General features: G+C 68.6%; 1 protein-coding gene across 2 annotated transcripts; it reads right to left on the minus strand.

Moving 5' to 3' along the window:
• Positions 1–347: 347 nt before the first annotated feature.
• JAG2 (jagged canonical Notch ligand 2) lies at positions 348–25712 on the minus strand. Of its 2 annotated transcripts, XM_078054305.1 has the most exons (26): positions 25547–25712; positions 25005–25355; positions 17003–17060; positions 15215–15466; positions 14918–14978; positions 10321–10451; positions 10101–10220; positions 9785–9898; positions 9462–9575; positions 9207–9320; positions 9074–9120; positions 8802–8972; positions 7782–7932; positions 7535–7687; positions 7322–7435; positions 7026–7139; positions 6837–6950; positions 6562–6678; positions 6092–6119; positions 5921–6006; positions 5401–5514; positions 5178–5293; positions 4538–4786; positions 3941–4072; positions 2110–2266; positions 348–1891 (listed from the first exon to the last, which is right to left on the minus strand). In XM_078054305.1, the coding sequence occupies exons 1-26, from the start codon at positions 25610–25612 to the stop codon at positions 1401–1403; spliced, it is 3735 nt and encodes a 1244-aa protein (XP_077910431.1). In that variant the 5' UTR covers positions 25613–25712; the 3' UTR covers positions 348–1400. The 2 variants fall into 2 exon arrangements, with proteins under 2 accessions (XP_077910431.1, XP_035969387.2); XM_036113494.2 differs by lacking the exon at positions 9207–9320 and having other exon boundaries at positions 25547–25689.
• Positions 25713–27282: the final 1570 nt, after the last annotated feature.

A 27282-nucleotide genomic window follows, 5' to 3' on the forward strand; every position in this document is an offset into this window, starting at 1 on the left:
TTGTGGTTTCATTCTCTCAAGGCTTGACTTGGTAATTTCCTAAAACTTTGACAGCTTTTAATTAATAAGCAACTTTAAGCTGTTTTATAAAACATTTTTTTTTAATAGCCATTTTTAGTAGGGGATGCAAAGCACCTCCCTCCCCCCACTTCCCGGACTGTTTCCGCCAAGCCCGTGTCAACCACACAGGATAGCGACGCGCTCCTGGCCTCGGGCACCCAGGGGCGGCCCCCGGGGCCCGCCGGCCATCTCCCCCCCTGTAGCCACCACGGCCACGTGGCCCGACACGCAGCCCGCACCCCAGCCTCCCTGCGCACCCCCAAATAACAAGGAACAGCACCAAAAAGAACAAGGAAGGCCAAAACGTTTAAGTTATTAAATCAAATATACAGAGTGATTCATTTAATATGTACATATTTACAAAAACGCACTTTCACGAGGAGGGGCCGGGGCCAGCAGGTGGGCAGCGGCCCGGAGCCCACGGCAAACGCTGACAGTTGCGAGGGGAGGGTCTGTGTGAAGGCACTTGTCACGAGCTTCGATACTGCCCCCGTCCCGGGGAGAACAGAGCAGTCGGGAAGGGCACTTCCGGAAACACAGTTGAAAGATCTCTACAGCGGGTGCTCCAGGCGGGAGCAGGCAAGGACAGCGGGCCGAAGGGACCGGCCGGCGAGCCGCCCAGGGTCTGCCCGCGGGCCTCGGGCCGTGCCCAACACTGCGGGCCCCTGCGAGGACCTCAAGCCCCACTGACCACCACAGGTGCCACCGACAGCCACGGGCCATGCCACACTCCACAGGTCCCACCGACGGCCTCAGGCCACACCGACGACCGTGGGCTGTGCTGTCAGCCACAGGGGGTCCCACTGACAGCCACGGGCCACTCTGTCGGCCACGGGTCCCACCCATGCCATGGGCCACGCCAGTAGCCTTGGGTTGTCCCACCAAACGCCACAGGCCACACTGACAGCCATGGGTCCCACCAACACCATGGGCCACGCCAACAGCCATGTGTCCCACTGGCTCTTTGGCCTGGAGCCACTGAGAATGCCAAATGAGGAATAATGAGGAAGATTCTGTAAACAGTGCACCACGTCTGGCCACAAACGAGCTGGCGAGGACACACACACCCTCCGCTCTCTCCTGCCACGCGAGTGTGACACACAGAAACGTTACAAAAATAGCAACTACCCGAGAATACTCCATTGTTTCCCGCCTGACAGTCCTCGAATAATTTATACAAGGTTAAAGAAACGTAGAAAATAAACATTTGTTTTTGGTTTTTGGTGTTTTTTACACAAAATAAAGAAACTATGCACATGGCCTCGGCCTCCTACGGTCCGGCGGGTGGCGTGGCGCCCGGTGAAGGGTCCTGGGTCCCGGCCCAGCTGCTGGCCCCTGCCCTACTCCTTGCCAGCGTGGCGTAAGTCATTGACGCTCCTGACCGCACGGTTGTCCACTTTGGGGCCCGAGGCCCAGCAGGCCGGCCTCCCGGGGGAGCAGCTAGGGTCTTTGGTAAATTTGTGCGAGAGGAACTTCTCGGCCTCCAGGCAGTCTCCCTCGCCGTGGCCGGACTCCTCCTCCTCCTCCTCCCCGCCTTCCCTGTGGCCTGCAGGCCCGGGCAGCGCCTCGCCCACCCTGCGCGGCGGGGCTGTGAAGTTCTTGCACGGGTAAAGCACATCTTTGTGGCCCCCACACAGGCTGCCGCCACCCAGCCGCTCGATGGGGTTGCGGATGGGGTTCAGGGGGGCCCACTGGTTGTTGGCACTCTCCTCCCGCGGCAGCCGGCTCCTCTCCCGCTCTTTCCTGCGCTTGCGGGTCCACCACACGCAGATGACCACACACGCCAGACACAGCACGCTGAACACGCCGCACAGCACGGGCACCAGCAGACCTGGGGGGCAGGAGAGGGCTGGCCGGGTGCGGGGGCCGGGCACGTGCCCACGCCTGCATGCCCCGTCCTTTGGCTCCTGCCTGGGGGGGAGGGACCCAGGGGAGGGGCCGGGACGGCGGGGGCAGGGCGGAGGACCCGAGAGCCCCCACACCTGCGCTCAGCCTGGCCCCGCCGTGTGCCGCCACGATTCCCACTAGGCCCCCAGGCGCCCCGCTCACCCACGGAGGAGCCGCCCACGACGACGGTCTCCACTTTGACCTCGGTGACAGCCAAGAGTAGCGAGCTATTGCCCCGCTGAGTGATGGCGGCCACAATAGCGTGAGCCGTGCTCTGGATCAGGCTGCTGTCGGGCAGGTCCCTCGCAGGGCTGAAGGACTACGGCAGAAGACTGCGCTGAGAGGCCCCCACTCACCGTGGCAGGAGCCAGCACGAGCCGCGTGCCCCGCACCCGGACCATGGAGCACTGAGGCTCCCGGCCAGCTGCCGAGAGCGAGGCAGGTGACCGCGGGATGGGGGTCCCCGGGGCTTCTCGTGGGGAGACTCGCTGGAGGAGAGGCCTGCAGGAGGCCTGCCCCCAACCACACGGTTCAGGGGAGGCGGGTGTGGCCTGGCCCACCCTGACCCCCTTGCATCTGGGAAGAGCGTGGCTGTCCTTCCAGGCAGGCGCCCGGCCCCAGCGGGCCGCACCCAAGGGCTCCAGGGCTCTGTACAACCTCACCACCCCCAGTGCCTGCCTCCGCCTCAGTGGCCCCTGACACCCCAAGGGCGGCAAGCAGCCAGTGCCCTGAGAATCTGCCCTGCCTTTTCCCCTTCTCTCTCCCCGCACTTCCCCAGGGCCCAGCCTCGTGACACTCACAGTTACCCGTTCACACCTGATACCCACCCAGGGCCCAGACCAAGGCCCCGAGGACACCTGCTCAGCCACATGGATGTGGCCTGGACCCCACATCCCAGGGTGACCTGAACCAGGAGCACCCTTCCTGCACAGACATTGAGGGATACAACACAGGCAGAGCAAGGGGACCCGGTGAGGATGAAGCATTACCACCTAGAATCCCACTGGCCCAGGCATGCAACCCGCCTCTCTGTCTCAGCCCCCTGGCTCGGACTCAGGGTTCCAGAAGAAGGCTCCCACCCCCACAGCCCCAACCCTGGGCCCACAGCCTCCCTTGTCCCTGTCCAGGAGAAACCCCACTGCTACACCCTACCACGGTCTACCCTGGACCCTGGACACTGGCCTTCCTTCTCCGAGCTTCCTCAGGCTCAACTGCTGCCTGGGGGGCTTCCCACAGCTCCAGAGACCCCTGCCCAGAGCCCTGGCCTCCATGGCCTCAGACCCCAGACCTAAGAAGGGGTGGGAACCAAGTCCGATGTCCAGCCGCCACTCCATCGACACTGCCTCCGAAATCCCTGTGCCGGAGAGCCAGCCCCTGGCAGCTCCCGTGACCTGTTCCTGCGGCTGAGCCGGGCCTCCTAGGACCTCCCCCTACGGGCACCTGCACCCGTAGTCTCCCTCCACGCCTCGTGGGGCACCGCCCCTCACCCGCAGATAAGCTTTCTCTGCCCTCCGCCAGTTGTCCCAGACCCTTCCTTCGTTTCAGATGGGACAGGTGACCTGACCCTACACCCTTGCTTCTCTCCTTCTCGAGAAGCTGACCCCACTGACTGCCAATGACCATCTCCGTCAGCCCAGAGCTGACTCCTGGTCCTCCCTGTCCCGTCTCAGACGCTCCTATGCCCGCTCAGGCCCTCCCCCCTCTGCCTTCCACCCCCTGCCAGGCTGGCTCTACGTGCTGGCCCTACCGAGCTGTACGCGTGCCCAGCCTGGTCCCACCAGCCCCCGGTGAGGGCACAGGGTGTGCCGGTCCCCCAATGGACAACCATACTGGAACTGAGTCCTGGTTCCCTGGGTCACCCTATGCCCCCAAGCACCTGGGGACAAGCCTGGCCTGGGACTCTGTCCCCAGCACCTCCCAAGACCTGAGACAGGACGGGACTCTGGAAAAGGGGAAGTAGACAAGAGTGGCCACCCTTCGGCCCAGGACTCACCACAGCCACCTCGACCGCGCTGGCCCCTGAGAACGGCCGGTCACAGAGCAGCACCAGCAAGTGGTCCCGGGCCACCGCCCTCGTGGCCGGCAGGGCGCGGATCCCAGAGCAGATGGCGCCCACAGTGGTGCCCTGGGCAGGGACGAGCAGCACGTGAGCGGGATCCTGGGGGCCGTGGACCTGAGGCTGCCCGTCCTGCCGCTCGCCCCACAGGCGTGTGGCAGGTCACACCTTACGGCCCACGAGGAGCAGGCCAGGAATGCAGGGGGCCCAGGAGGAAGCTGACTTCCTAGTCCGCTCCCGCACGCCCCCCAAGACACAGACCGCCACCGCCAGGCGGGGTGGGTGGGGCCTGGAGGTGCCCCCACCGCCCGGTCCTCGCTTTCCTGCAGGCCCGAAGGAGGGGGGCTCACCTAGTGCTGAGCCCTCCTTCCCGGATTCCGAGTGCACACTGGGCTCAACCCTCCCTCCTCTCGACCCCACGAGGCCAGGCTCCCTGAGCGGTTCCTCGGGCCATCTGAGTGGCCACTCTGAGAACGGATGGAGGCGTCAGGGTTCTGCAGACACTCAGTGTGCCCACCGTCCGGGACCACTCACCTGGGGCACCTGGTCACGGTTGAAGTGCAACGTGAGGCGGGCACAGTTGTTGTCCAGGTGGCTGGAGCGCGGCAGGCACAGCGTGCTGGGGAGCAGGGGCTCCTCCGTGCCACACTCCCCCCAGGCCGCGCAGGGGGGCTGCAGGCACTGGCCCGGGGCCTTCTCTTGGCACCGCTGCCCTGGCGGGCACTGGGCACCGAGGGTGTCGGGCCGGCCGGCCAGCAGGCAAGGCTTGTGCCCACACCACACCTGGGTCACGCACAGGGGACAGACGCGGGCACACGCAGACGAGGACCCACAGACACACACGGGCACCATGCAGGAGAGAAAGACGCACGTGGGGTCAGCAAGGCCCAGGGCGCCCCGCCCCAGCATGGCCTCCCAGGACGGACTCAGAACCACAACGGACCCCCACCAGGGCAGGGGTGGCCCGAGGAAGGACGAGGCAAGGCAGGGCCACTGCCGGCAGCTCCGAGAGCCTCAGCAGGCTGTTCCCCAGCCACACAACGAGAAGGGCCTGCTTGTGCCCCAGGGCCCTCCTCCCAGGAGGCCCAGCGGAGGCGCTGGCGGCTCTCCGCAGCCCCCAGCGCAGCCCCCTGGTGTCGCAGGCGGGGCGGGGAGGCTCGGGGCGGCCGCACACCTTGCTGCAGTCCCGGCGGCCGTCCACGCAGCGGCAGCTGTTACAGTCTTCCAGCCAGGAGCTCCCGTGCGCGAAGGGCACTCCCTGTGACCAGCAGGGCCTCCCAAAGCCAATCACTGCGGGGAGAAAGGGCAGGGGGCATCTGCAGGCCGGCCCTGGAGGCCAGGTCCTCCCCACGCCCCCACCGGCACGCCCCCCCCGGGGCACGGTGCCCCCCACCTACCATCCTGGCACCGTGGGCCGGTCCGGCCTGGCGGGCAGCTGCAGTGATAGCCGTTGATCTCGTCCACACACGTGGCCCCGTAGGCACAAGGCGAGGACTGGCACTCGTCGATGTCTGCAGAGAAAGCGCCGGGCTCAGAAGGCAGCGAGGGGGCAAGCGCCCACACGCAGGGCTCAGAAGACGCTCGGGCCAGGAGAGGAGACCCCTGCAAACCGGTGGAGCCCCCGACAGCCAGGGCCCCGGTGTGCCCCCCGCTGTGCCCCTCGGGGCCTCTGGGCCGGCCGGCACCGGCTCTGTCCGCGGTCGAGGGCGCTGATGAGCACCTGCCCCTGTCCTCCTCCACGCACCTCTGGCACAGGGTGGGCAGGAGCCTCCGGGGACCCCTGCCCTCACAGGGCAGCCCCCAGCTGAGCAGAGGGAACTGCTGCTGAGGCCCAGACGAGCGGACAGGCTGGGAGGAGCCCCCAGGGCCGGGCCCCGCGGCACCCCCCTCCCCGCCCAGGCGCCCCGGGCCCCTCACTGATGCGGCAGTCGGGACCCGCGAAGCCGGGAGCGCACTCGCAGCGAAACCAGTTGACGCCATCGACGCAGACGCCGCCGTTGTAGCTGCAGGGCAGAGAGCAGGTCTCAGGGAGGCCCCCCCGCAGGCCGAGCTCCCCGGGGTCAGCCGGCCTCCAGGGCCGCCACTCACCAAGGCAGGGGGTTGCAGTCGTTCGTATCTGCATGTGAGAAGAGAGAGGAAGGTCGGCACCGCATCCACCCGCCCAGCAACCCCTGTGCCAGGCCTGGGGGGCACCGTCCGCGCCAGCCCACTGACACCGGGTGGGGAGGCCGGGGCAGCTAGCTCCAGGAGGACGGGTCACGGGGGTGCCTATCCTGGAGGACGCAGTCCATCGGGGGCTGGGGGGCCGTGAGGGAGGTGAGGGGCAGGAGCGTGGCTTCGCAGCCAGTGCCCGGCATGGCGATACCGGCCAGGACTCCCCAGGAGTAGGGGTGAGGCTACAGGGCTGGGGACGGAGATCCTGGGGTACAGCCGGGCTTTAGCGGACAGGTGCAAGGAGCAGGACCAAGGAGCCAGGTAATGAGGCCCCGGCTCCTACCCCACAGGCCTGCGCGCATTCCCCAGGGCCTCCCTCTGCAGCCCCCCACCCACAAGCTCACTGTGCGTGCAGGTGCGGCCCTCCCAGCCGTCCCGGCAGATGCAGGAGAACGAGTCCCCGCTGCCCACGCACGTGCCCCCATTCACGCAGGGGTTGGGCAGGCAGCTACTATTCTTGGCTGTGAGAGGGGAGGGGGAGAAGAGAGGCTGGTTGCCGGCCCGCGGGCAGGTGCGGGGCCTCCGCTCCAGACCCCGAGGCGCCAGGGCCCACGGGCGGGGGCAGGCGGCCGGCGGTCCCGGAGCGCGGTGCCCACCCCCTCCGGGCCCGCTCACGCACCGATGGTGCAGGTGCTGCCCTTCCAGCCCGGGGGGCAGGCGCAGCGGAAGGTGTCCCCGCTGTCGTAGCACGTGCCGCCATTGCTGCAGGTGTACGCGTCGCACTGGAACTCGCCTGTGGGCACACGGCCGCTCAGTGCGCATGCCCGGGCGGCGGGCGGCCCGGCGCGCCAGGGCCCGGGACACTCACGCGAGTGGCAGGTCTTGCCCTTCCAGCCATCGTCACATGCGCAGTAGAAATCATTGACCAGGTCGTAGCAGCGGCCGCGGCTGTGGCAGGGATCGGGGAGGCAGTCGTTGGGATCTGGGGGCGAGGACGCCGGTCAGCGGGGTCGCCGGCGCTCGGGGGGGGGCGGCGGGGGAGAGACAGGGGCGGAGACGCCTGCGGGGCACACCCCCCAGCCCAGGTCCCTTCTGGGCACCAACCACCTGGAGCTGGGGACCCACTGGGCGCGGGGACCGAAGGGGCAGCGCAGGCCCACTCACTGGTGTCGCAGAGCTCGCCCTCCCAGCCGCTGGGGCAGAAGCAGCGGAAGGCGTCCACCTCGTCGATGCACGTGCCCCCGTTGCGGCACGGCTGCCCCAGACAGTCGTCGATGTCTGCGGGAGGCGGCGGTGAGCGGGGCTGGGGGGTCCCGGCCGGCCGCCCCGCGCCCCCGCGCCCCCGCGCCCCCAGCCGCGCAGCCCTCGGCCGCTCACTCTCATGGCAGTAGGCGCCCGTGAAGCCGCTGTCACACACGCAGGAGAAGTTGCCCCCGGGCAGGCTGACGCAGTGTCCGTGCGGGCCACACACGCCCGAAGGGGCCACGCCGGCCGCTCGGGGCCCCGCCTCAAACCCGCAGCCGTCGATCACTGCGGCACATGGGGCGGGGTCAGCGCGCCCCGAGGGCTGCGGCCCCGCCCCACCGCCGCGGGCCCCGCCCCGCCGCCGCAGGCCCCGCCCCACCTCTGCAAGCCCCGCCCGGACACGGCTCCCTGGGCACAGAGCAGTTCTTGCCGCCCATGTCGTCGGGGCATGCGCAGTAATAATCGCCCTCCAGGTTGTAGCAGCGGGCCCCGTTCTGGCAGGGGCTGGGCTCGCAGAAGTCTATGTCTACCTGCGGGGCGGGAGCATCTGTGAGGCCAGAGGGACCGGGAGGCAGCCACGCCGGGTGTCCGTCCGAGGAATCCTGGAGGCCCAGGCCCCGCCCAGCCCGCACACCCAGGCCTCCGCTGCCAGGGCCTGTAGGACCGCCCACCCGAGACCGTCCAGGCCCATCAGCTGGACGGAAACACCTGCAGGCCACCAGGCCCCTCCCGCCACCCTCGGCTCCGCGGCGGCCCACTTCCTCTGTCCCACGAGGCAGCATCCGGCCTTCGCCCCTCCTGCTGGCAGGAAAGCCAGCTCGTGACCCCCTCCCCAGCCAGCACAGCCACCCTGAGCCCAGTCTGTGGGGCTTTCCCAGAAGCGTCCCCGCCGGGATCCACAGGCACGGGAGGAACTTCTACCAAGGGTCCCAGGAGGCCTGCCGGTCAGGAGTCCTGCCCCTGGCGCCCCCGCATCCCCAAAGGCCAGGGCAGGTCAGAGGAAGGTGGGGTCGTGAGGCACCCGGGAGCATCACCTACCCCTACTGGGACACACGTCACAGTGCGGCCCCACACACCCTCGGGCACCCCATCCCACCCCAGGGCCCCTCTTTGACGCTGCTCACATGCTCTACGGCATTAAGATCCTTCCGGCCTCCTGGGCAGCCAGCTGACCTGCCCTGGCTCCTGGCCCACCCCATCAGGAGGCACGCGTCATGACAAGTGACCCTGTGACCCCCCGCCCCCGCCCACCCAGGGCTCTGACCCCAGGTCTCCACCCAGAACCGAGCCCAGGATACTCTGTATGGCCCACCCCGACTGCAGCCAGTCCCGCTCGCTAGGGTGGCCTGGGGACGATGGTGCGCCCCTGCGGCTCCTGGGGCAGTGGTCCGGGCCTCACCTCGCACAGTGGCCCGGAGGTGCCCTTGGGGCAGTGGCAGCGGAAGCCGTCCACCAGGTCCTCGCAGAGGCCACCATGGCAGGGGCTGCTGGTACACGAGTTCAGCTGCAGCTCACAGTGCCGGCCACCGAAGCCCCGCGGGCACACACACTGGTAGCCGGGCGTCAGGTCCTGGCGGAGGGTAAGGAAAGGCCGGGGTGTGAGCCTCAGAGCCCCCCCGCCCCCGGGGGCAGCTCCCACGTGTGTGCAGGGGCAGGGCAGCTGCATCTTACCTTGCAGGTGCCACCATGCTGACACTGCCCACGGCAGTCGTTGACGTCTGGGGACAAGGGGCAGGGTCACGGACGGGGTCCTTGCGCTCCCCAGCCCCGCCCACCTGCAGCCCGCCCTCCCGCCCATACTGACTGATATGGCAGTTGACGCCCTTCCAGCCCGGAATGCAATCACAGTAATAGCCACCAATCAGGTTTTTGCAAGAAAAAGCATTAAGGCACGGCTTCCCTTCACATTCATTGGCGTCTGTGAAGGAGACAATGGGAGCGAAGGGGCTCAGCCCCACGTGCACCCACGCCTAGCGCCCACAGCCCCAGCACCGCGAGCAGCAGCCGCCACATGCACAGAGCACAGTCCAAACACACGCGTGCCCCACGCGGCCCTTACCCAGCTGGCAGGTGGCCCCCACCCACTGCTCGGGGCAGATGCACTCGAAGCCGTCCACCTGGTCCACGCAGGTGCCCCCTGCCGCACACGGGCTGGAGGCGCACTCGTCGATGTCTGGGGAGGGACACAGCAGGAGGCGTGGGGGCGTGGGCCATATGGGGAGCCGGTCCGTGGGGGAGGCAGTGCCGTGCACCTGTCACTCCTGCCCTGACTACCACCCCCACGGCTACATTTGTGGAGTCGACCACCCTGCCCCCTCCCCACTCCCAGACCCCCTCTGATGCCAGGCTGGAGCCCCCCACACTCGTGGGAGGGAGACTCACCAAGCGCACAGGTGGGCCCGCTCCAGCCTGACGGGCAGTGGCATTCGAACCCGGAGGGCACCTCGTGACAAGAGCCCCCATTGGCACATGGGTTGGAGGCACAGGCGTGCTCAGCTGCATTGGGAACCAGAGGCAGGGGCGGGGTTGGGGGTGCGGCAGCACCGGCTCCCCCCCTTTCCATGAGTGCTCCTCCCCAAGCCCCCGAGGCCCCAGGGCGGGGGTCAGGGAGTGCCCACTGCACCAAGAGGCCAGAGACGTGGGGCCCTGCCAGGCTCCCTGGGCACCAGCCCAAAGCCATAGCTGGCCCCCGACGTACCCCGCTCACAGTTCTTGCCCGAGTAGCCGTCGGGGCAGGCGCAGTGGTACTGGTCGGGCTCGGCATTGATGCACGTGCCCCCGTTGGTGCAGGGGTGGTGGCTGCCGCAGTAGTTCAGGTCTGGGGGCAAGGGGAGGGTCCTCAGATGCCGGCCCAGCCCTCGCTCCCCACCTTCCCCAGAGGGCATCCTCCTTCGGGCCGGCCACCCGCCGCCAGCTACCTTTGTTGCAGAGTAGACCACCCCAGTTGGTCTCACAGTTGCACTGCCAGGGGTCCACGCAGCTGCCGTGCACACAGCCAGGGTACGGGACACACTCATCACAGAACCGGCCCTGCCAACCATAGCTGCACCTGCAGGAGGCCCGGGAGCGTGAGGCCTGCGGGGGGGAGGGCGACTCCAGGAGCCGGGGCTGCCGTGAGGGTGGCTCGGGATGCAGGCGCGGAGTCACGTGGGCCACCCCAGGGCTGGCGGCCTCAGCCTTTGAAGCGGAGCAGGCCCCGGGCCAGGCGGGGGTGAGAGCCCCACCAGCCAGCCTGCACCCTCACGGGCACTTCCCAGCCGCTGGCCTCGGATGGCCGGCCGCAGCTGCCCAGCCACTCCTCCCTGAGCTATTTTGGGACTCACCCCTGAGCAGGGCCCCAAGAGCAAGCGCCGAGAAAGGAAGGCCCTGCCGGGACCCCGGGAACAAGCGTGCCAGCCCCAGCTTGCCAGGTGCCGCCAGGGCTGGGCGGCACCCGGGGCCGGGCAGGCCAGCGGGACATCAGGAGAGGGCTCTGGGCTCAGCCCCAGCTCTGAGACCTCGGGCGCTGCGTGTGACCCCACCTGGAACTCAAGGACAGTAACTTCTCTCTCCCCACGGAGCCCTATTAGGAGCCCACCTCACAGATGGGGACACAGAGGCCCACAGGCTCTGCACCAAGCCGGCCGTGCAAGAGGCCCATGCAGGGCCGTTCCTGACCCAGGAAGAGTCACCGCTCCCTGGCAAACAGCCTAGAGAGGCCTCTTGGCTCCAAGGCCACAACCCCAAGGCCTGGCCCTGCCTCCACCTATGGGCCAGAACTCTCTCTGGGAAGTCCTTCAGGAGGAGGCAGTCGGCTGGGGCAAAAAGGGCACCCGGGCCACTAATGCAGGTCCCACTCCAGGTGGGGCCAGCCTTCCAAGGGCCCAGAGCTCAGCCCGACTGCTGTCAGGGGAAGGAGCCCATCGTCCTGCAGTGGACTCCCTGGGGACAGCAGGCTGCCCTCCAGGCCCTGGACAGGCCCCCCGAGGGCCCCTTCCTAGAATTGGAAGGTGCTGAGGAACAGGACTGTCATCTAGGCCACGTCCCTTCCATGCGGGCACCTGCTGTGTGAGTTTATTTCTGTAAAGGAAGGAGCCATGGCCCTTCCTGGGCTGCCCCGAGCCCCACGGCCAAGGGCTGCTGACAGGCTCAGCGGGCAGGCCACAGGGAAGCCCAGGCTGAAAAACGGCTCCACCATCCCGCCCCAGACATTCGAGGAGGGGCCACGCACGCAAGGGCTGCGCATCCCCACCGGGAACCCTCCCTCCAGGTGATGTGAGGAGACCAAGGCTGGGGGCGGAACCGTGACAGGCCTTGGGTCACCCACCAGGAAGCCACGAGGCCAAGCTCAGCGCCCAGACGCCTGTGGTCCTGAGGATGTGCTCTCAGCCCTGGGTGGGGCAGCCCTCACCAGGCCCCACCTCCCCAGCCTCCCTGGCCTGTGGCTCCAGAAGCCCAGGGAGGAGGCGGCAGGAAGGCAGGGCCATCTCCGCAGCATCCGGTGGGGGGTGTCCTGTACTGAAACCTGAGCCCTGAGCCACCAGCGGCAGCTGGGCCTCACCCTCCGCGGTGGGCGGGGGCGCACCTACGGCTCCCCACTGTCCACGCCAGCAGGGGAGGGGGAGGAGGGAGATCCACCTCTCTCCCACCTTCCTCCCAGCCTGGCTGCCCAGTCACTGGCCCTCTCGGCTGCGGGCCCGGCATCAAGGTGGTGCGTGGCACTAGGGGGCAGGCCAGACCCAGCCCCGCCGCGCTCACTGCCCGTGGGCCGTCTGCCCAGAGTCTCCAGACTCGTAGCCATCGCACAAATCAGAAGGCAGGGCCGCAGGGGATGGTCGTGCTGCAGGCATCCAGCCTGCCTGGTACCCACCTCTGCCCCCCAAGACATGAAGCCACCCTGGGCCAGGCTCCCACTAGGTGCCCCCTTACCCCTGCCGTGCTCCCTGCACTGCCCAGAGGCCCAACTTGTCTGAGAGGTGGCAGTAGCGTGGCTGGGTCGGGGACCCCCTCCCCACCTCCAACCTCTGCCCTTGCCGGAGAAGTCTGCTTCCTCCTCCCTGCCGTGGGGCTGGCCAGGCTGCTCTTCGTGCCACCTCCTAGGCCAAAGCCACCACAGGACACGCATAGGGGTCCCCGCCCCTCCCTTCCTGTCTTCCGAGCCAGCCAGCTCCCAAACCAACACTGGCTGACCCCGGGAAAATTACTTCACTTCTTTGGGCTCAATGTCCTTGCTGCAAGATGTCCATGACAGCAAACCCACCCCCCCGAGTGAGGTCCTGGGGTCGATGAGCCCCATGGCTGGGGCAGGACTCCCTCGCCCCTCCCTGCTTGGCCGACAGGTTGCAGCCCCTCTTAAGGATTCACTGAGCATCCACCTGTCCCCCAGCCCCCGGGCCATCCTTGTGCATCCCTGGAGCCCACCCCGGCTTCCACACTGTACCCCTCACCTGCTCCAAGTCCGGCGCCTCCTGCTGCCCGGCTCCCCTACTCCCCCCAACAGGCAACAAGCTCACCCACAGCTCCCAGCCCCCCACCCCACCCAGGCCCTGCTCAAGGTCTCCAACGGTTTCCCCTACCTGCAGGAGACACTCAGACCTCTCACTCTCCTGATGCCCCCAACCAACACCCGGTCCGTCTTTCTCATATCCTGGCGACCCTACGACCCCCAGCCCATCCCATGTCATCTCCTGGTGTCCCTACAACGCTCAGCCTGTCCTTTGTCATCTGCCGGTGTCCCTATGACCCCCAGACTGTCCTTTGTCATCTCCCGGTGTCCCTATGACCCCCAGCCCATCCCATGTCATCTCCTGGTGTCCCTACAACTTCCAGCCTGTCCCGTGTCATCTCCTGGGCCCGGCCCGTCCTTTGTTATCTCCTGGTGTCCCTATGATCTCCAGCCTGTCCTTTGTCATCTCCTGGTGTCCCTACGATCTCCAGCCTGTCCTTTGTCATCTCCTGGTGTCCCTACGATCTCCAGCCTGTCCTTTGTCATCTCCTGGTGTCCCTACGATCTCCAGCCTGTCCTTTGTCATCTCCTGGTGTCCCTATGAGCCCCAGCCCGTCCTTTGTCACCTCCTGGTATCCCTACAACCTCCAGCCTATCCTTTGTCATCTCCTGGTGTCCCTAAGACCCCCAGCCCGTCCTTTGTCATCCCCCGGTGTCCCTACGACACCTGGCCCATCCCGTGTCATCTCCCGGTGTCCCTACGACCCCTGTCCCGTCCCGTGCCATCTCCCGGTGACCCTACGACCCCCGTCCCGTGTCATCTCCCGGTGTCCCTACAGCCCATCCGTGTCATCTCCCGGTGACCCTATGACCCCCAGCCCATCCCGTGTCATCTCCTGGTGTCCCTATGACTCCTAGCCTGTCCCGTGTCATCTCCCGGTGTCCCTACGACCCCCGGCCTGTCCCGTGTCATCTCCCAGTGACCCTACAACCCCCGTCCCGTGTCATCTCCCGGTGTCCCTACAGCCCATCCATGTCATCTCCTGGTGACCCTACGACCCCCAGCCCAACCCGTGTCCTCTCCCGGTGACCCTATGACCCACAGCCCATCCCGTGTCATCTCCTGGTGTCCCTACAGCCCGTCAATGTCATCTCCCGGTGACCCTATGACCCCCAGCCCATCCCGTGTCATCTCCCGGTGACCCTATGACCCCCAGCCCAACCCGTGTCATCTCCCAATGACCCTACGACCCCCAGCCCATCCCGTGTCATCTCCTGGTGCCCTGGACCCTCAGCTCATCCCGTGTGTGGGCTCCTTGACCTCTCCTCTCCATCTGCCCCTGGCCTGGGGCTCTAAACCCTGCCTGTATGCCACCAGCTCCCCACCGTGTGTCTCGAGTCACACTGATCCTCTGTTTTGGTGATGTCTCCCAGGATCAAGGACACATGACCCCCAATATCACCTCCCTTGCTCTGCCATGCCTACTCTGCCTGAGGCCATCTGGCCTCAGTCGTGGCACCTCTGCTGTTAAGCGGCCCTGGCAGGAAGACTTGGGTTCCTCCCTGCCCCCCAGCTCTTCTTCCCAGCCCTCCTTCAAACCCACTGCAGGATGCCTGTGGGTCCCGCCCACCTCCCCATCTCCTGCTGGTCATCGCCCACCACCTCCCAGCCCTGCAGCAGCCTCCCCACTTGGTTCTTCCCACATAGCAGCTGCACTGTCCTTCCATCCCCCTCCACCCCACCCCCTCTAGCGCCCCTCTTCTTTCCTGGATCCCACTCCCACACTCGGCCTCTCTCTGTCCCCGCCCATGGCATGAGCCCCTGTGCCCTCCGTGCCTCTTGTGCTCTGGGCACCCATCTCTGGGCGGCTCCTGGCCCCAAAGTTAGGTGGGATGGCCCGGGCCACCCTCCCCGGCCCCTTGCCACACTCTCCCGAAGAACTACCTGCATCAGGACAGGCGCCTGCCCTGCGCTGATTCTCAGCGGCCCGGAGCAGGGACCCCCCAGCAGGGACATCCCGCTCAGCCACAAGACCCGCTTCTGCTGAGGGGGCCCGCGAGGGCAGGAGAGGGGCCGGCGGCGCACTCACCTGCACTCCCCGGGCACGGCGCAGCCCCCGTGGAGCAGGTTACATCCTTGCTTGCACACGGCTGTGGACAGAGGGGGCCGCGTGAGGCTTCGGCGTGGCGGCGGGGCGGGCCCGGAGCCCCACCCCCGCCCGGCCCCCCTTCCCCTGCCCCACGCGCCCCCCGCCCCACCCCCGCCCGGCGCGCCCCCTCCCACGTGCCCCCTGCCCCCTTCCCCCGCCCCACCCCCACCCGGCCCCCCTTCCCCTGCCCCACGCGCCCCCCGCCCCACCCCCGCCCGGCGCGCCCGTGCCGCTCACCCTCCCTGCACTCCTTGCCCATCCAGCCGTCCATGCAGGCCTTGTTGCCGTACTGGTCGCAGGTGTAGTGGCCGAAGAAGTCGCTGCGCGGCCGGCAGAACTTGTTGCACGCGGCGCTGTAGTAGTTCTCGTCGCAGCGCACGCGGATCTGCAGCTCCAGGTGCGCCACGTGGCCGCTGAAGTGCAGGCTCTTCCAGCGGTCCTCGGGGTTGATCATGCCCGCGTGGGACACCCGCTCGATCAGCAGCTCCTCTTGGGGGGGCAGCAGAGTCAGCCGGGCCAAGGCCGCCCTTCCCGCTGGGGCCACGGCAGCGGCAGGCACAGAAGGGCCGCTGTGGCCAGGGCGGGCACGCCGCGGAGCGGGGGCAGCAGGGGCACTGGCCGGGCCACCGCGGGGGGTGCAGGGCCGTGGACGGGCCGCGGGGGCGCGCTCGCGGGGCTGCCCCCCCCACCCCCCGGCTGCGACTCCCCGCCCACGGACGCTCCGGCCCGTGCTCAGACAAGCCTCTCAGCCGCGCGGGCCGGTGCTCCGACAGCCCCGCCTCACTTCGGAGGAACCCGCTAGGGGCTGAGGGCACAGGCTGACCACCCTGGGCACACACGCTCGTGAAACCATTCCCAACACTTCCGTACCCAGCTGGGCTGTTGCCGATAAAAGGCCGAGGAATGCGGGGCGCTTCAGCACTAAGCAGCAGCCGGGGAGACCACCCGCTCCGGCCCCCCGCTGGCACAGCCTCGCACCCTGCACCTGCCCCCCGCAACCCGTCTGGCCGAGCTGCCCGGCCGGCCGTCCCTGTATCCACCTGGCCGCCTCTGACCACTGCCGCCAGCCCGGCCCCTCCAGGCCCCAGCGTCATCACTGGCGGGGCGTGGGGCTCAGCCTGCCTCGGGACCCACGTGACACTGCCCACGAACACATCCGTCCCCACGGTGGCCCCTCTGTCCTGCCAGCTCCTCGGGCCGTCCCTGACCCCCTCTCTCTCTCAAGACGTCTAGCCCAGCAGCAAGCCCCACGCTTCTGCCTCCAGAGTGGCCAGAGACCCACTCACCCCGCAGGCCTGGCCCAGCACCCCATGCCTCCTGGATGCCAGCCTGCATCCCAGCCCTCCAGTCCGCCCTGCGTGCGGCAGCCCAAGCAGTCCGGCCTCCCGCAAAAGCCTTATGGTGGCCCGCGCAGCCTCGCCCCGACCTTGGCCTCACTAACCTCGTCACTCCCCCACCACGCAAGCCCACGCTGCTCACAGACACATCTGCTCACTCCCGCTGCCCGCACTGCTCCTCCTTGTTTGTCCACGGAGACACCCTCCGCCCTGTCACCACAGGGCCCAAAGACCCCCCTGCACGGGCTGGCCAGCCAGCATGTGAGCCTCAGGGAAGGGCCATCGAGCCCCACGTTCCAGGACAGGCCGGCAGAGAAGGGGCCACAGAGGCAGAAAGCACCTCAGGGGCGCCCAGTCCGCCGTGCGCCTGATGTGGCCCCAGGAGAACACGCTCGACAGGAGAATGGCACAGATGAAGCCAAGACTGGGGTGGCGCGTACGGGCACAGCTCTGCAGATGACACACACGGCAGAGCTTCCGAGCAGCCAGGGCAAGGAGGGAAACCGCACACTAGATCCTTGGGGGTGGGCGCAGCCTTCCTGGGACCTGGGCCCTTGTCCCCAGCAGGCAAAGGACCAGGAGTCCGGCCACGTGCATCTCTGTGGCTGTAGGGATCAGCCTCCCCGTGCCCTGAGGGGGGGCCTGCAGGCAGAGCCCACCCCAGCCCCCCAGCTCCCAGCAAACTCACCATCTGGGGTGGTGTCATTGTCCCAGTCCCAGGCCTCCACGATGAGGGTGAAGGAGCGCTGCAGACACGGGGAGCGGGCAGTTAGGTACCAGCAGCCCCTGCCTGCCCCACCTACCACATCCCAGCTTGGCCACCGCCCCCCCGTGCCCCCTCGCTGCCCCTGGGTCGTGAGGGCTCCTCCTCCTCTAGGCCCACCCCCACCTCACCCCTCCGTCCTCAGGAGCAGCCTCATGCCACACCCCAACAGACCCCAAAATGACCCAGGGGAGGCGGCTGTGCCTCCATGTGACGGAGGCTCTGGGCCCTTGAGCTCCTGCGGCCCCAGTGCCCCCACCTAGCCGGCTGGACCGGCTTGATCAGCACGCAGAGAAGGGAGAATGAGCAGGCAGAGCAGGGCACTGAGGGCCGGCACAGCCCAAGTGACGGCCACAGACCAGGGTCCCTGGGCGGCCTGGGCCTGCAGGATGGCCAGTGGGAGACCCCTGGGCACCTCCCTGGGGCCTGGAAAACACGAGGTCCTGCTGCTAGCAGAGAGCCCAGAGGATCGAGGCCCTGTCACCACCCCAGCTGCCCCCCCCGGGCACCCAGGGACGGAGGGCAGAAGGCACAGCCACCACGAGGCCCCTGACCGGCCCACGCTCCCATGCTGCAGCCAGGCCACGGCAGGTGCCCAGCTCAACGGCACCCAACCCCCAAGCCTGCCTCCTCCTGAGAACAGAAGGGGCGGGGAGGGGCCTGGCTGTGCTGTGCAGATGGGGAGACTGAGGCCCAGGGACTCCCCGCTGCCCCCTCCCAGGACAATGTGCGGGGGGAACGTCACCAAGCACCCTCAGGACACCCTCCCCACGAGAGTAGCCAGAGCCCGCAAGCAGCCCCGCCCTGGTCACTCACGGGCACAAGCTCTGGCAGGAGGCCCAGGCTCCCCTATGCGAGCCGCTCAGCCCTTTCAGACCAGCCGTGAACACGCCGGCCACCCCTCCATCCGGCCCCGGCTGCCCCGGGTTGGGGGCCCACAGCACAGGGCCACCTGTGTGGCCAGAGGCTGGCTGGCTTCCCACCCAAGGGGGGACCGCCCTGGTGAGGCCAGCCTCATCCCCGCCCTCGGCGCCCCCCATCTTCTGGCCCTTGCAGTATGGCCGTGCCGGGGAAACCACGCTTCACAGCCGAGGGTCGAGGGCTGCCGCCGGGGCCACTCCCCCAGCCCCACAGCCCCCTGCTGATGCCCAAACCCAGGCCTTCGGGTCCTGCCCTCGGTACACTGCAGCGCAGACAGGCCCCGGCCTCCCTGTACCCCAGCCCCACACCAACCACGCCCACAGCCTCTGGGTATCCGGAGGGCCCTCCCTTAGGCACCCTCTCTTTGTCCCCACCCCAGGCCTGCAACTGTCCCTGCAGCAAGACGGCCCCAGGACACACTGGCCCACCCTCAGCTACACGGGGCCTTATCTACACTGCCGACCCTGCCCTGAGCACAGCCTCCCAGATGCCCCAGGAAAACCCACAGGACCTCACAGCCACCTGGGAGCACGGGCGGGAACCCAGGGGCCATCCGCAGCCTTCTAGAACACTCCCTGCCATGTCGAGCTGTGTCCAGGCTCTCAGTCCCACTTCTTGAGTCTCCTGTAAACACACTCCCCATGGCCACGGCCAGGCCAGCTCCCTGCAGCCAGTGGGGCCTCCACACCCTCGTCCACGGGGGCCCCGAAGACCCCCAGGGCTCACCCTCCTCCCAGCCCCGCAGCCCCTGCTCTGCCTCCCCCTCGGCCTGCCCACCCTACCCCTGGGCCTTTGCACACACAGCTCCCTCCCTGTGCCAAGAATGCCTCCCTCAGGCCAGCCTTCCCCGCCACTCCCGCCATTCCTGGTGACAGCTCAAGGGTCCAGCTCCTTCCCAGGCCCCACTGCATTCTTTCACTCGAGGAGCGAGCACCAGGCGCGGCTCTGCTAGCGGATGAGTCAGCGGGGACCCAGGGGTGAGGTGCTGCTCTGAACAGGGGTCAGGGCAGGCCTTGGAGAGGGAGACCTTGAGACTGAGAAAGCACTTGTGACAACGGCGTGGCAGGCCCATGGGGCTGGAGGAGCAGGGGCGTGAGGACAGAGGGAGCAGGGTCAGACGGCGCATGGTCACCAAGGCCAAGCAGAGTGAGTGGCTGCTGGTGGGTCCGTGAGGCTGGGCACGGGCAGGTGCGGGGACCGCGGGCTGGACACGAGAGGACACCAGCGGGACAAGCACCTGGGCTTCAGGTGAGTGGGGAGCTCCTCCTGGCTCCCAGGAAACCCCATGCCAGCCACTCAGGTAGGATTACCACCACCTTCGTCCGAGCTCCAGGCTCCAGTTACCTGCTCCCACAGGATGCGCACCCGCCCGCCCACCCTAAAGGGCCCCAGCGCCCGCCAGCTGGGCTCCCCACACACAGACAGCAGGAAGTCATCCAGGGAGAACCTGAGCCAGCAGGCGCACCTCCCCCAGCACTGGGCCCCCAGCCTCCTCTCCTCCCACAGAGCCGGCCTCCAAGACTCAGTTTCCCCGATGCAAACGACAACCTCTCATCCCTGCGCTTTCTGATGTGCGTGCCTTGGGCCAGGACAGGGTTTTGTCAACCCAAATCCCCAGAGGGCAGGAGAGGCAACAGGCCTGGGCTGGAGGCCTCTTCGGTGTCCTAGGGCTCCAGGGATGGGGCTGCGGCAATGAGAGCTGAGCGGGGACGGCTGAGGGCATCCCTAGCTAGCACTCGGAGGAGCCCCGGCCCCTCCTCCCAGGCCAGCCTCAGCTGGGCCACCTGCCTGCCTGGCCGAGAGGCCCGCCCGGCAAGCTGGCCTGAGTCCCTGAAGGCCCAGCCACACCTCTTCCAGAAAGACTGCCCTGACCCACCTGCACCACATAGGCGGACCCCCAGCCTGACCCCCAGCCCAGACCCCCGAGGCCAGGTCCTACGCTTCAGGGAAGACAACACAGCAGCCCAAAGACACGCAGATGGTACAGGGCGGACCTGGGACCTGTGCACCCCACCCCAGGGCCTGGGGCGCTCCATGGCCAAGAAGGCCCAGCACAGCCCCTGCTGCCCACTGCCTGAGTCCATGGGCTCCAACCTGGCTTCCTCCCGCAGCATCCCGCATCAGCACCCAGCCCCCCGCGGGGCAGAGCATGGTGCCGGCGCCAGGAGCTCTAAGCACAGATACATTTCCTGAAACCTGAGCCTTGGAGAAGCCCGGGCCTCTGCCGCCATTGTCCCCGGGGAGAGGGAGAGGGGGCCACCTCCCTCCAGGGCTCGGCAGGAGGAATGGATCACACATCCACCCCATACAGGAACCCAGACACCCACACTCCACACTACAGAGCAGCCAGGGCCTTGCCGGGTGTGCCCACCCTCAGCCCAGGATCTCCCCATGCCTTGTCACATGGACCCTATAAGATCCCTATAGCAAAGCCCACGATCTGCTGATACCAGGCATACCTTCCTCACCCGGGGTCCTGGGGACGGGGACCCCAGCTCACCCGGGGTCTGGGGACGGGGACCCCAGCTCACCCGGGGTCTGGGGACGGGGACCCCAGCTCACCTGGGGTCTGGGGATGGGGACCCCAGCTCACCTGGGGTCTGCAGTTTAGGGATGGGGACTCCAGCTCACCCAGAGTCTGGGGACGGGGACCCCAGCTCACCCGGGGTCTGGGGACGGGGACCCCAGCTCACCTGGGGTCTGCGTTCTGGGGATGAGGACCCTAGCTCACCCGGAGTCTGGCGATGGGGACCCCAGCTCACCTGGGGTCCTGGGGTTGGGGACCCCAGGCTCACCTGGGGTCTAGGAATAGGGACCCCAGCTCACCCAGGGTCCTAGGGATGGGGAGCCCCTGGGGTTTGGGGACAGGGACCCCAGCTCACCCACGGTCTAGGGACAGGGACCCCAGTTCACCCAGGGTCCTGGGAATCAGGACCCCAGGTTACCTGGGATCTGTGGTTTGGGGATGGGGACCCTAGCTCACCCGGAGTCTGGGGACGGGGACCCCAGCTCACCCGGGGTCCTGGGGATGGGGACTCCAGCTTACCCGGAGCCTGGGAATAGGGACCCCAGCTCACCCAGGGTCCTACAGATGGGGAGGTCTGGGGACGGGGACCCCAGCTCACCTGGGGTCTGGGAATAGGGACCCCAGCTCACCCAGGGTCCTAGGGATGGGGACCCCAGCTCACCCGGGGTCTGAGGATGGGGACCCCAGCTCACCCAGGGTCCTAGGGATGGGGACCCCAGCTCACCCAGGGTCCTAGGGACGGGGACCCCAGCTCACCCAGGGGTCTGGGGATGGGGACCCCAGCTCACCCGGGGTCTGGGGATGGGGACCCTAGCTCAGGCCTGGAGATTAGAGATGCTTGTCACCCAGCCTGCCCCCCTGCCCACCCCATCTAGATTACCACAGAACAGCCGAATGAAGCCCTAAAAACCACAGTCCCTCCCATAAAGCCTCTGCCACCAACCCTCCAGCATCCCTGTCGTACCGCAGCCTTCCTCCCCAACCCACCCCCTCCAAGCTTAAGGACAAAGCCTCCAGTCTGTTTCCAAGCCCTCCACTGGCTGGTGCAGCCCTTCCAGCTCTGCCCTGCTGCCCCCACACCAAAGCCTCAAACAAGACTCTGGACACCAAGCAGGTGATGAGGCGCAGAGTGGAGTGTGGCCTGCTGAGCCTCAGCCAAGCAGGACTCCCGCCCCCTCTGGGATGGCATGGGAAGGATGCGTGCAGGGGCCCCAGTGTGCCCCAGGGGTAGGGTGGGGTAGTAGGGTGGGGACCAGGGCCCATCCTGCCCCGAGCTCCTTAGGAGCGGCGGGGAGCACAGGCAGGATGGAGTCCCACCAGCAAGGGCAGCTCAGGTGCCCCTGGCCCTAGACTGCAGCCTGGCCCATCTTGGGCTGGAAACTCGCAGCTGACAAGCTCCCGGGGCCACTGGCCACAGTAGAGCCAGGCCCCGTGTTCACAACCCACCAGATCCTCCCTAACTGGCCAAAGACCCCCCACACACACACCGAGCACACCACGGCCCCTTAGGGACTCTGGCCTTCTGCGGGGCACCGATGGAAGAGGAGGCGAGGCGGGCCAGGGAGTCAGCCTGGGGGCTTCCCCAAGGCCAAGCCTGCACCCCGCAGCCCTGCCCCCTTCGTGAGATCCCACCGTGGCCCCATTTCACAGGTGGGAAAGCCGGGCCCTAGAACCTGCTATGGCCCAAGGTCTCGGGTGGCTGCACTGTCAGGGTCTGTCCACATACACAGGCCTCTCCTTGAACACACGGTGCACACCACAGGGGACACATATGGGTGGGGTCCCGGCGTCCTGGTAGCCCGAGCCTGGCCCAAGTAGGAAGGGGTGCAGCTCCTGCCGGCCCCTCCCTCAGGACGGGGCCCTGGCTGCCACGCTACCCCCCATCAGCCAGCCCCTCCGAGTTCACCACTCACAAGGCCCCCCAAACCCTCCACTGGCTACCTCCCACACCCAGAGGAAGCACACACACACACACACACGTGCACACATCCACGCGTGATCAGGCATGGTCTCTACCCTGTCAACTGCTGCCTAGGCACCTGGACCTACGAGGGGTCACTGAATTCCTGGGGGGCGAGGGGGAGGCGTGGGGCATCTGAGGTGGGTCAGGAGAGGAGCAGCCATCACCCCACCCCCGGGCTGCCCCCGGCAGCTCTACCCTGACCTCCCCACCTCCAAAAGCCTGGGCCCGCTCCTCTGCAAACACGGAGCCTGACCCCAACTGGAACCACGCACCCCAGACAGCACAGGCCGTGCGACCAGGGCAGGGCGCAGAAGGCTTCAGGACTGCAGGGGGCTGGGGGTGCAGAGCCCAGACCAGCTCCCGTCGTCCTGCCTCCAGGGGTGTGGGCAGGGGGCAGGAGGGGCCGCTTCCTACGCCCTTCCACAGGTGCCCCCCTTCCCGCTCCGGCCACTTTCGAGGCCCTCCCCCCACCTCCTACTCCCAGAGTGCAAGCTGGTCCTGGGCCGGAGCCCCCCCACCCCCACCCTCCCCCATGAGGCCCAAATGCGGTTTCAAACGCGCCCCAGCTCACGGGACGGAGCTGGACTTGCAGCAAACCGAGGCAGCGTGGCCGCGGGGCGCGGAAATACCAGGGCGCTGGCATCACAAACCAGCTAGGCACCCAGCAGCCAGGCTGCGCCGCTGGTGGGGAGCAGAGAGGCCGAAGCTGCCCCCCAAACACAGCCGCCCCGCGGTCCAGGGCCGAGACTGAGCCCCCTCCCGGGGGAAGCAGCAGGAGGAGGAGGGCTGAGGTCCCAGAAGCTGCTGCCCAGACTCCCGGCCCCCCCCCCCCCCCCCCCCCCCCGGCCAGCCCGTGGGGCCAAGAGCCGTGAGGGGCACGCGCTGGCCCCGCCACATTCCTCCCAGGCCTCCCTGCCCCCACCCCCAGCACTGCCAACTCAAGCAGAAAACACATCCTCAGGTAGCGATTTGGAGCCACGCTGGCTCAGGCCCAAGTGCAGATGACAGGCTGCGGGCTCTGCTCAGACCTGCCTGCTGCACCCCTGTGGGGGCGAGGGGGCTGAGCTTATCCGAACTGCCTGGGGCCCTCCAGGCCTGCCCCTGCCTTCTCCATCAGGGATGCACTTCCCATCCAAGGTCCCGAGGTCAAGGGAGATCCCAGAGGCCAGCCAGGCACGCAGGGGCGGCGCCCAGGCCAGAGGGGACCCTGGCCATCCTCCCTATAGCTCGGAGCTCAGAAAGGAGCAAGGATGGGGTAGAGAGCAAAGCCGCCTGGTCTACGCTTAGGAAAAGGTGTCAGCACAAGACTCAGAGCCAGGGTTGGGGCAGGAGGGCCCAGCCCCCCATGGGGTGGGTCCTCTTGACCCAACCTTGGCCAGCTTGGCCTCAACTCCCAGCCTCCCCCGGACCAGGGTACCAGGTGGACACGTTCCTGGTGCTCCCCACTGGCTGGTCCAGCCACAGTCCTCGGTTAGAAGGTTGGGCTGCCAATCACAGCCTGGCACGCTATTCCGGGCCCTCTCTGCTCACAGATCCTCTCCCAAGCCCACCCCAGCTGTCCCTGGCCAGTTCCTGCACACTGGGCTACCTCTCCGGGGTCTTCTCTCATTCCTGCCCCACCCAGGCTTGCCGCAAAAACCTCGAGTGTGGGGGAAGGGGGCAGGTTCTGCTTCACAAAGTGGACCTCCTCAGGCATCCGGACGCCTTGGCTGGCCCATCCAGATACTTGGGCACATCCCCCTGCCTGCCTGCCCCAGGACAGCCCACAGGGCTGGGCCACATCCCTCCCAGCATTCCCAAGCCCATGGTTCCCGCCTGCCTGGCACCCCCCCCCCACAGCCCCCTCAAAAGAAAGAACAAACAAAACCAAAAGCCTACAAATGGGTGATACCATACAAGATCACACCAAGGCCCACTGTCTCTTCCCCGGGCCGGGGTGAGGCAGGGAGGGGGGGTGGGGGGAGGGTCCCGGGCCGGCGGCAGGGGCTGCGCCAGCACTCGCACATCGGGTCCTCCGGGGCCCAGGTTCCCGGGCGCCAGCCCGAGCTGCCCCCCACCTCCACCCTCGGGCATCCAGGAAACAGCAGGGCGGGCGAAGGCTGGCCACGGGCCCGGGGCGGCTCCGCCAGGGCCTGCCCCAGACCAGCCCCAGCACGCGCGGCGCACATGCCTCCGCGGCCTGCCCGGGCCCCGGGCGCCGCGCCTCGCCGCGCCTCGCCTCCCCCCACCCAAGACAGACACGCGCAAGGAGACGCAGGCACACGCCGCAGGCCGCCGCGCACGCGGGCCGCGGCCACCACCCCCCGCCCCGCCCCTGCCGCGACCCCCGCGCGCCCACGTGGCCAGGCGCGGACCGAGCCCCACGGAGCACGCGCCCCAGGCCGGCCCGCCGCGCGGCGCCCCCTGCCGGCCCCGCCCCGTCCGGGTGCGCGCAGTCGGCAAGCAGGGCCCGGCCGCAGGTGCCGGAGGGGCGGCGGGCACCGAGGGAGGGGAGGGCGGGGGCGGGGGGCACGTACCGGCCAGGCGAACTGGAAGGGGATGACGACGAGACCGGGGTCCTGGTCGCCTCCGGCCCGGGCCCGCGCCCGCGCCCGGTCCCCCGCGGCGCCCGCCGGTGGCAGGTAGAACGAGTTGCCGCCCAGCACGGGCGTGGCGCCGTGGCCGTAGCTGCAGGGCCCCGTGGGCGTCACCTTGGCCTGGTACTCCTTGAGGCACACGCGCACGTACGTGTCGCACTCGTCGTGGCCGCAGCCCCCCGCGCGCGTCGTCCGGCCGTCGCCGTCACAGCAGGCGCCGTTCAGCAGCTCCCCGTTCACGTTCCGCAGCGCGCTCAGCTGCAGCTCGAAATAGCCCATGGGCCGTGCCGCCTAAAAATAAGGCAGAGAGAGCGCGTGGAGGCGCGGGCCGGGGTCGGGGAGCCGGGGCGCGGGGCCGGGGGACCCGCCCAGAGCCCCCGCTGCGGCGCGCAGCCTCGAGGGCTGCGAACGGCGGCGCCCGCAGCGGAGCCGCCCGGCCCCGAGGGGCGGCCGGGTGCGCCCCGTCCGCGCCCCCCGCTCACCTGCACGCAGAGCGCCAGCAGCAGCAGCAGCCTCCGGGGCAGGCGCCCCCCGCCCCAAGCCCGCATCGCCGCCCCGGCCCGCGCCGGCTCCCCCAGCGCCCGCCTGCCCGCCCTCCGAGCGCCGGCGGCAGCGGCAGCGGCAGCGGCAGAGGCGGCGGCGGCGGCGGCGGGCGGGGTCGGGGCGGCGATGCGGGCGCCGGCCTGGACGCGGGCCTGGGCGGCGGGCGCGCGGGGCGGCGGCGGCTCGGGCTCGCAGGCGGCCGCTCTCCGGCCCGGCTCCCTCCCTCGCGGCGGCGGCGGTGACGGTGGCGGCGGCGGCGGCGGCAGCGGCGGCGGCGGCGGCGGGTCCCGGCCTCGGCTCTGCGCGCCCGCGCTCCCGGCGCCCGCAGCCAACAAGTTCGGGACGAGACTGACAGCTCGCTCGCCCATTCGTCACCCGCGTACCTGCATATGCATAAGGGGGCGGGGCCGCGCCGCGGGGTGGGGCTGGGGGGGCCGGGGGCGCCCGGCTTTAAAGGCGGCGGAGGGCGCTCCTGCCCGCGCCCAGACCCGGCGCGCGCTTCGCCGGGCTCCGGGGCGGCCGGGGTTCCGTCACGCCTCCGCCAAAGCCGGCGTGCGGGGGCCGGCGCCGCCAAGCGGCCTCCCTTCGCCCGAGCCCCGCCGGGTGTCAGGAGCCGGGGGTGGGGCGCCCCTGAGGTCACCGCCGAGGTCCCCTCCCATCAGTGCGCCGCCGCCGCGCTCCTCGCCGTCCCAGGGGAGAAGCCGCCTCCGGCGCAAATCAGGGCTCTGCCCCCACGCGGGGCGGGCGCGGCCTGGGACCCTTCCTTGGGGAATGTCCCCCGCCGCGCCGCCCCTACCGCCTCCACGCCGGCCGCAGGGGGCGCTGCTCCTCTCCGACACCCCTGCCCTTCCGCCGCACCGGTCGCGGGTCGGGCCGCCAGGCGACAGATGCTCCGCGGCGTAAGCCGGGTGCCCGGGTGCGCGCCGGCGCAGGGGTCGCCAGGCCACGCTCTTGCGGAACACCCAGGCCGGAGACTGGGCTTGGGCGGGGACGCGGGGACACGGTCAGGGAATAAGAGACGGTGGTGCACGTTCAGAAGGACGAGGTGAGAGCTGCCCAAAGAGGCTCCTCCTGCTGTCCTGGTCACCAGGTCCCCACGTCCCGCTCCTCCGTCATCACCGTGCTGCCCTCTGCCGGGGTAACCTCGCGACGCCCCCCCACCCGGGGTCAACACCCAGGGTTCCTTGTCTGCAAACATCAGCTCCCCTCCGGCAAGCAGGGTCCCTTCCAGGGCTGGCGGTCGCCCGGGCAGCTAGGGACCCCGAGGTCCGCAGGCGTCCGGCCCCACCCCGCAATAACTGGGCTGTCTTCTCTCCTCTGGCTCCTCGCGCAAGTCTGTCGTGGGCCCCTTGGCTGGGCGCTGGGTGCTGGGTGCTGGGAGTGCAGTCCCTGCCTGGATCTAGGAGCTGCTACGGCCGGCGCCGGCGGGGCGGGGTGGGGCGCGGAAGGCTTCCTGGGAGAAGCGGCTTTGAAGGGGGCCAAGCGCGGGGGCGGCGGGCCTGGCAGAAGGGGCTCGGGAGCGCAAGCGCCGCCCCCTCTCTCACCAGGGTGTGCGGCAAGCTGCCCAAGGGGCCCCGAGGTCAGAGAATACCACCCCAACATGGGGTGTATCGGCGCTGCCCCTCCAGGATCCAGGCGTTGGGCGCAGCTGGAAGGCCCTGAAGGGGTGGGCCTG

Source organism: Halichoerus grypus, chromosome 8 (genome assembly GCF_964656455.1).
Source record: "Halichoerus grypus chromosome 8, mHalGry1.hap1.1, whole genome shotgun sequence".
NCBI classification, from domain to species: domain Eukaryota; kingdom Metazoa; phylum Chordata; class Mammalia; order Carnivora; family Phocidae; genus Halichoerus; species Halichoerus grypus.

Bases quoted from the DNA above. Each gene is read 5' to 3' on its own strand.
- JAG2 (XM_078054305.1), bottom strand. From the start codon at position 25,612: ATGCGGGCTTGGGGCGGGGGGCGCCTGCCCCGGAGGCTGCTGCTGCTG. The intron at 6,007-6,091 runs GTGAGTGGCGGC...TCTGCCCTGCAG, and splicing joins GACTGCAACCCCCTGCCTTG to CTACAACGGCGGCGTCTGCG. The intron at 4,787-5,177 runs GTGTGCGGCCGC...TGCGTGACCCAG, and splicing joins GCCGCCGGGACTGCAGCAAG to GTGTGGTGTGGGCACAAGCC.